Consider the following 8,688-nt stretch of genomic DNA (forward strand, 5'->3'; position numbering starts at 1 on the left):
TGCTGTCAGAGAGTGCGTCTCATTCAGACCTGCTGTTTTTGTTTCGTGCAGATGTTTTATGTAGCAAAACAATAAATAACACCTAAAGTCAGACCATTCTTTTTTTGTTTTAAATCCTGAAATTAATCTAAATCAAATCAAAAACAACTGCCCGTGCAGATCGTGATTAAAATGCAGTGGTTGCCTCTAATTTCAAATGGCTAGATATTTTTTTTGAAGCCAGTTTGTTTGTTATAAAGCAAAAAGCCAATAAATAAATTTGCTTAAATGTCAGTATCAGAATCAGCCAATTTGCTAGTTAAAAAAAAAAAAAAGAAAGAAAGAAAGAAAAGAAAATCTGAATTAGCTATGATCGGAGCATACTAAGTAAATTACTAAGTATTACAAAATACTAAGTAAAAGGCCTCAAATTTGAAGTACAATCTGGGATGTCTTTTTCTATCAATTCTTCAATAGGTAGATCTTGTCTTTCATAAAGGCCGAGGTCAGGGATCTTGGGCCTAAAAAGGTTGGTGACCACTGCTTTAGAGTGACAAATCGTACCAGCGTACTTGAAGGTCAAAATGCGTACCCGCTACGCAAAATGCGTACAGGTTGGCAGGTCTGCATTGATACTAAAGTTTCTTCATGGAACCATAGATGCCAATAAAGAACTCTTTTTTTTTTTTCAAGTTTAATGCAAACAACCTGTTGTTGAAAGGTGTGGCAGCAAAAGCTATATTGGAATTAAACATTAGTGTGGGAAAGTAAAGGGCCAAAAGAATGTTGTTTCTGAGCCCTGAGCATGTGTACGTGAAGAACAAAAAGTTATCTAAAAGAAAAACATGAATTGTTCCTTTGACACAGTCAATAGCCCTCTTCATGTTTTAAAGGAAATTTGGAAAAAGTTGGGCATCTCCAATAATTTACAATCCATTACAAAGGAACTCTTCAGTATTCCCTTGAGTTCTTACAAGGTCCAGCCCTCAACCTCAATTGCTTTTTCCACCCACATTTGCCAATAACACCAATTTAAAACAGTAAGGATCTAATGGGAGTCTGCTGGCATTTAATTCTCTTTTCTGTTGAATTTGATTAGAATCATCCTCCAGTTCAAATTATTACACCCAGCTCAGTCTGGTTTAGATAAAATAAAACACTGTTGCTCGTTGAGCTATTGAAGCCTGCTTTTTGGAATTACAGCAAGCTGAAAACATTTTCACTTTTGCTATGTCTCTACTTCAGTCAACTTCAAAGCTCAGCAACAGTAAAAGTAAATTATTCACAAAACAGGACTTCAGAGTGTCAGCGTATAAACACAACATCCCCAGGGAAGAAAGTTGACAAGTGTCAAAACAGGAAACTGCATAGACAATAACGTAGCTAATAATGCAAATGACTGCATGACAGCACCTATGGGGAAGAGCATTAGGGCAAACAGTGCACAGTACAGATCTGGTGCAGAAGAGGACACTCACTTTTCCCTGTCAGTCTTGTAAATGCGGGCAATCTCAGGTACTAAGGGGTCGTCCGGATTGGGGTCACACAGCAGGGAGCAGATGGACAGGAGAACTGAAGGGCAAGATAAAAACATTAAAAGAAAAAAAACAACAACTTTAAAAGAACAATATACTTGTTTAAACAGCTGTCATCTTGTATAAGAACACTCATTTCTTAAATATTTTAGGCACCAAAAACCTGTTATAAGCAGCTTAAACATACATGAATAAAAATATAATCAATGTAGTCGGAAATTACTCTCAAAAACACTGAAATGTCCCTAACATCACCACTAAACATGTGAATAGCAGCAAATGAATCACATTCAGATCTAGCTGCATGCATTTACATTTAGACACTGCAGTAAATTCAGAAACTCAAAAAATATTCTCCAATATCACTATCATTTTGTTTGTGTTAAAGATTTTGAGTTTTAAACTAAAGAATGAGATTATTATTAGAAACAATTCTTATGCAGCAAATGTCATGTCAATGAGAAACCAGCAGCATCTTACACTCTCCTCTGGTGTAAAAGCATAACATATTTCAATTTGTGTTTATTGCCATATAAATCTTCAAAAACTACTTCATGGCACATACAATCAAACTAAAATTTCATATATTTAAAAGGTAACAATTCTGCACGACAATGCTACAAAAGATTTTTAGTTGAATTTTGAACGAATCTGAATACAAAATAGGATTCTGGGTGCTACATTATTTAAAGCAGTTCTCACAGCACTTGAGCATTCAAACATCACATTTTAATATTTTGTCTACATGCTAAATTTTGTGGGTAACAATAAAATCCTACTAAAACCCCATACATGCTACACCATGGGAAGATGTAGACTGAGGCTAAGAAACAAACAAACATTTCCAGAATTAATTGCCATAAAACAATCTTTGAAAACGGAGGTGTACCTTTGGAGATGGTGAGTGCCGGTGACCACTGTGACCTCAGAATATCCAGACAAATGCTGCCATTGCTGTTGATATTTGGGTGATAGATTCTTGTGGTAAATGCAACCTGAGAAAGGAGCAAGAGAAAAATAAGCACGCAAATCCCAACCTTTACAAGCTAAACAGTAAAATAACAGCCAACTCTAGAACAGTTCCTAGTTACTGAAGATTGAAATCTAAACACAAGCACTGGCTTCCTTCGAACACATTCCTTAAATTCATCAACAAGATTCCCTGCATTCTACAACTGCATATGATATACAGTCATGATAAGATTAATTATTTGAATATATGGTGGGAGGAAAAAACATTTCCTTATGTCATGACAAAGAATGTACAGGTTGGTAAACTGAGGATACAAAGTGACAAATAATTAAGCAGCTCTTGAGAATAACCAAAACACCTGAGAAGCTGTGCCTGAGTCAAACAGGTGTGGATGTTACTGACCTTTGGTGGTTTGAAGGGGTATCTATATTTATATATCAACAATATCATGCTCCAAGGGATTCCTGTAATGTTGCCGTCTACTATAGGAAACACAAAAAATAAATACTTACTGGTCCCATTATTGTGGCCTGCCAATGAAACACTGAAACAAGACAAAAAATAAAAATAAAAAATGGTCAGGGAAAGCCTATATCAGTCACACCATGTTCATCATGTCTTTGTACAACTCAAAGAGGTAAAATTTTTGCTTGCCAGCTTAGAATCAGTCTTGTCAGAATTAAAAGAGCCCACTGAGGAATACAGCATAAAATATGATGAAGCAAATTTGGGTACAATTATGTTGTCATATTTCAGTCAAATCTCTGAGGCACTAAGTGGGTCAGATGGTTGTATGAGTCAGTTTAATAAAATAGCGACTCTTTTGAGGGAAGCTATATATGCTATTTATTGGTTCAAACAATCCGTCAACTTGCGGCTGAGCTTCACGCTAAATATTGACTAGCACCATCTATCACAGGACACAGAAAAAATGATCAGACAGGAAAAAGCACTTCTGACAATGTGTTTGAAGCTACTATGACAGTCAGTTTCTATAAGTGCTGTATACATAAGACCCCTTGAAGAGCTGATTCTATTAAACAAGGCAATAATAAAAATAAAAAATATGTATCTCAGCATACCAGTATTACCATACACCACAACATACCAGTATTTCTCCTCAAACTTAACATACATACATATAGAGGCCTCTACTATATTTTAACTATAATAATATGGTTGATAAAGAAGATCTGAAAAAGGAGGGACATGACGTCACACCAGAAGATAACTTGTTCTTTCAAACAACTAATTATATCTATAACAATTTTCTTTTTCCAAACACGCTAGTTTATGTTATTGCATTGTTCTAAAACTTACTGAATTCCCTTAGTGTACCTACAACCAATCAATTCCAAAAAGAAATACAAAACCCAAGCTAATTGAAAGAAAACAAGTTGACAAAAACATTCAATTCTAGATTTGGTGATAATATAGCATAATAAGAGATTTACACTAAAAAAATTGAAAAGGACAATCATTTTTGACAGAAACACCAAATTAAGTAAAGGAATTTCAGCACAGCAAGAGTTAAAAGTTGACTTTGTTACACAATCGAAGCTGAAATTACCAATGATTTTCTTCAAAATACCAGTAACTTGAATTTGAAAAATAAACTCACTGGTTTATCAAATTCATAGGTGGGCAAAGCAAGTTACTTACTGTCATCCCCTACTGGGCCCGCTGAACACTGAGCAGGTGGGTCACGGCCCAAATCATGCAGCTCCTGCAACACACCAGAAACAAAATTGCAGTTTAAAAACGGTTCACCTATCATTTCTTTAAAACCAGCAAGTAAAACTCTGAATCACCTGTCCCGATCCCTTCCTGAAACACCTGCAGTGCACGCTGCTGACAATGAAGCACCAAAATGAAACTGAGAAACTGACACCGAAACTTAATACTCCAAATATCTGTGCATTTGATAAAGTTACAGTAAAATACGCAGAACAAACGCAATGGATGGATAATTTAGAGAATAAAGAGGTCAATATAAAATCAGACACATAACAGTGGAGTTATTGCTGCTGTGTGGAGTTATTGCTCCTGTAATGACACGAGAGGTGACCACAGCTTATGTAACTCAGATTTTTCCGGGTTAGTCTGTTCTACTGAAACCCAAGAGTATTGAAACGTTCAAATTGTCAGAAAAGCACAATAAGGGGTCTGAAATGCTTTGGACCACGTTCATATAACCAATTTGCTTGCGCCACGAGCTAACCTGAAATCTCCAGATACATAATGTGCGAGTTTGCCTATACAAATTAAACAGAAGCACTAAAGGACCCAATCTTGAAACAGATATACAATATAAACAACAACACCAATACATTCTGAAAATGATTTAAAACATTAACGCGATGGCGAACTGAGGCTAGATGCCTCTAACGTTACCGGAGCGGCTAGCCAGTTAACAACCCAAACCAACACGAAATAAATTAGTATAATATAATACCGTACACTAATATATTAATAGTAAAAATACAGTAAATTTATGAAGTTGTGGTGGATATAAACGATCTTTGTTCAAGGTTTCCAAATGGGCCTTTAGCATTGGTGGCAACGAGGGGTTAGCATGCTAACACGTTATCATGATCTTACATTAATCCTCAAGCGAACCATTTCAACCCTACTTCAATTTCAATTGACTATTTATATCCGTTTAAGATAAAAACGAGAAGGGAAATACAAAAGCAATGACCGAATACATATTTTATATCAGTCACACACAGTTCGACGGAGGGTCGCTAGCTATCATGCTAACCGTTAACCCGGGCCGAACCGTCGAGCTTTACTACACTTGTCATCCCACCAGTGTCACACTTTACACGTTTAACTTCTCAATAACATCCCTTAAATCGCCTTTCCGGCGTAAATGAGTAAGGATGGTGCGTTTGCAATGCGGAATAGGGCAATGGCGCCCGTGACTTCCTTCTCTTACCTTGTGGATTCTTTTCAGAGCCATTGTTGTGCTGTTACTGCTGTCAAAAACACACAAAACCCGCCTTATACTCGATTAAAACAGCGCTTCTTCAATTTTGACGCGACCAACCCCTCCGGTGTCTTAATAAGGGACGTCTTGGGGTAATAATTCAGTCGGTGTTCTGTGTGTGACGGAGCCGGTTGGTGTAATTTGAAGGCGAAACTGAAAGGTGGTGCTGGTAGCGGTTCGGTCTTCCTCCTGCAGCAGCGGCAGAGAGCAGCTACCGCATCACGCACACTGCGCTACTCTAATCAGATCCTTCCGCCAATGGACGCAGTCGCCGGGGACAGATTGCGCGCCGACGCCAGTTGCTAGATAGTGCGGTAGTGAATCACGAAACTGATGCAATGGCGGTGCCAAAATGGCGGATCGCGCTCAGCGACTTCAACGCTTATAGAGCCCAAATGAAAGCCTGTGTTTGAACGCTTCCATTTCGGAGCCGACAAACGAGCTTGATGGTCAGCTCAGTAATAGAATGGAGAGAATAAGGAGGATATAAGTATGATATGTCGAGATGTTTATTGTAAGTGGTGTTCATGCGACTCATATTCATATGAGCAAAACAGTTTATTCCATTCTAACATGAATGGCAATAACACATATACCCTCGTTCAGATGAAGTTTCACCAGTGCGGAGGGATATTTGATAATGGTCAAATATCATCTATCTATCTATCTATCTATCTATATGATTTGACTTAATCTGATGCATTGTAATTATTTATTGCCTTACCTGTTTTTGTTCTCATTTCTAATATTTGATTTTCCAAACAATTAATAACAAATATTTTAGGCTGCTTTTGTCCGATCCTCACATAATCCTGATTACACAAATCCAAAAAGATCAAACTATCGGCCTATATTCCTAAAATACCTTGTTTCATTGTGATATCTTTATCCCGTTGCACAGGTTTATGCCCTCTACCCCATTCAGACAATCACATTCATTGCAAAAAAAAAAAAAAAAACGACCCCATTCAGACAATCACATTCACTGAAAAAAGCAAGCCTTTAGGCGTAATGGTGGAATAGAACAGAACAGTACTGACACACTGGGTTCAAAGGAAATTGTCAATGGTACAGCACAAAATAATGTTGATTATTAATACATGACAACAAAATAGTGCAAAATAGAGAGTGATGAAAGCATAACATTTCAAAATGGACCAGGTGGTATATTTAAAATGTAGGCTACTATGTTGATGTAGTAGTGGTAAGGTAAGGTGAATTTGATATAGAACTTGCTATTGAATGACTATCATACATTATTTACATGCAACTCTGTGGAAATTAAAAGAATAACATTTTATTACCATGGTAGCCTACATGTTCAAAAGTCCATGGTATTACTATGGTGCAGTGCCAAAAAACAATGAAAACCGAGAATTGTTTTGTATTTATGTTAATGAAACAGCATTCCAGAATGGTTTGTTTGATAGATAGATAGATAGATAGATCTGTTCTTATAACATTCACAATACAGTAAGATTCCTACGCCGCCTTCTGACTTTCTACGCCATGAAGCATTAAAAAGACTGATGTCAATAAAGCAGCAACAAGGCCTGGGTGCGCGCGCGCTCCCTCTCATCTCGTGCGCAGGGAAACCCCGAATCAACCTCCGCGTGATGGCAGTATGAGGCAGTCCCTGCAAGCCAGAGCGTGGGAGTTCCTGTCTTCGCCATGTCGGGGTGGTGCTGCAACGCGTTGAGGATACCCTGAACCGAGCAGAAGTCTCCCAGCCCCCCTCCTGCTGCTCCATCCATCCATCTATCTGTCTACCCATCCGCCCCCACACGGCACCAGGCAGAGTCCAGCATCTCCAGCATAACAGTTCCCCCGGATCAACTGCGACACATCTTCCCCCCTGACCGACGGTGGACGGAGGAGAGACGCACCAAGTGATGCGGCTTCTGCAGCCCGCGCATCCCGCAGCACCGAAGACCGCACGCTCACCCGTTAGGAGTAGGCGCACTTTCCCCGTTATCCACAACAACCCATGAGAATGTCCAGCGCAGACATCGTGGGTTTAAACCCTACCGACCGCGTGATCAAATGTAAGTGCATTGTGTTGTGTACCTTTTTAATCGTACTCAGCATTTTTAAGCATGCAGTGTTATGTGCGATTGTGCATGTTTCGCTATGATTCTGTTTCTGTAATGATGCGCTTTAAGGAAAATGTTTTTATCGAATATTTTTTTAAAACCTCATACGTCATGCATCGATGATTGATCAGTGATCAAAGAATTTCTTCAGATGGTGTGTTTGCAACCAAAAAACTATTTCCATTATATGAGATTGGCAACCCATTAAGGTTCCCTATATGCTCAGCGATGCTGATGCAGGAGAGGTATGGCAAGCCATTTTACCATGTTTTCCCTAAAACGTACATTTTTTTATGTTAGCAAATTAGTAACAAGTGCTTATTTACTACATTCTGCACGGTAAAAATGACTTTTAAAAGTTGTAAATAAAAGATTATTGGAGTAAGTTTTTCAAGAAAATACAAATACAGTTTTTAAATTTCAAGTTTAATTCAATGTGTTCCTTAATATTTCTATGTAATTGTGAAATTTAGTACCACTTTCTGAGTGAAAATTGTTTCTACACATTTTCAGTGTATTATTTATTTTTTGCAACAAGTAACTTAAAAGCAGGGGCGGTTCTAGACCACAGTGACCACAGGGGGCACAAATTTAAAATTCATCTTAACCTACTTTAAAGGGTTAGTTCACCCAAAAATTAAAATTAGCTCAAAAATTACTCACCCTCAAGGCATCCTAGGTGTATATGTCTTTCTTCTTTCAGACAAATCCAGTCGGAGTTATATTAAAAATAGTCTTTGATCTTTCAAGCTGTTTAATGGCAGTCAGTGGGTGTTGCAGTGCATCAGTCCAAAAGAAGTTAAATAAAAAGCGCCCATCCATAATAAAAAGTGTCTCGCATGGCTCCGGGGGGTGAACAAAGCGAATCGATGCGTTTTTGTAAGAAAAATAACCATATTTAAAACGTAACAATCAATTTAATCTAGCTTGCGCTCACTGTTGTAAACGGAAGCAGTTCCGGGCAGATGACGTATGAGGTCGGCGTTGCGCATGTGCCGCTCAGAAGTGACGAATGCGGAAGTGCAGGAGAGAGATCAAAACAAAACAGTCACTAATTAGAAGTACAAAACGAGGATTTGTAAAGAAGAATGTCGGAGGATTTCGATATAAGCCAAG

At 38.1% G+C, this 8,688-nt stretch overlaps 2 protein-coding genes across 3 annotated transcripts in view; one reads left to right on the forward strand and one right to left on the reverse strand.

Moving 5' to 3' along the window:
• Nucleotides 1–5,802, reverse strand: part of LOC107660164 (ubiquitin-conjugating enzyme E2 D2-like) — a 7,373-nt gene extending 1,571 nt beyond the window's left edge. Inside the window, exons 1-6 of the mRNA XM_016449403.1 lie at nt 5,429–5,802; nt 4,150–4,213; nt 2,971–3,031; nt 2,890–2,938; nt 2,404–2,509; nt 1,458–1,551 (exon numbers count right to left, since the gene is read on the reverse strand). Of these exons, the coding sequence (XP_016304889.1) occupies nt 1,458–1,551; nt 2,404–2,509; nt 2,890–2,938; nt 2,971–3,031; nt 4,150–4,213; nt 5,429–5,452 (398 nt within the window). The 5' untranslated portion in view covers nt 5,453–5,802. The remainder of the gene's footprint in view (nt 1–1,457; nt 1,552–2,403; nt 2,510–2,889; nt 2,939–2,970; nt 3,032–4,149; nt 4,214–5,428) is intronic.
• A 1,309-nt stretch (nt 5,803–7,111) lies between these two features.
• Nucleotides 7,112–8,688, forward strand: part of LOC107660165 (serine/threonine-protein phosphatase 2B catalytic subunit alpha isoform-like) — a 50,569-nt gene continuing 48,992 nt past the window's right edge. For both annotated transcript variants that reach the window (XM_016449404.1, XM_016449406.1), the window contains exon 1: nt 7,112–7,524. In XM_016449404.1, the coding sequence (XP_016304890.1) occupies nt 7,467–7,524 (58 nt within the window). In that variant the 5' untranslated portion in view covers nt 7,112–7,466. The remainder of the gene's footprint in view (nt 7,525–8,688) is intronic.

This window comes from Sinocyclocheilus anshuiensis, unplaced genomic scaffold, assembly GCF_001515605.1.
Source record: "Sinocyclocheilus anshuiensis isolate Anshui unplaced genomic scaffold, SAMN03320099.WGS_v1.1 scaffold888, whole genome shotgun sequence".
Classification (NCBI taxonomy): Eukaryota; Metazoa; Chordata; class Actinopteri; order Cypriniformes; family Cyprinidae; genus Sinocyclocheilus; species Sinocyclocheilus anshuiensis.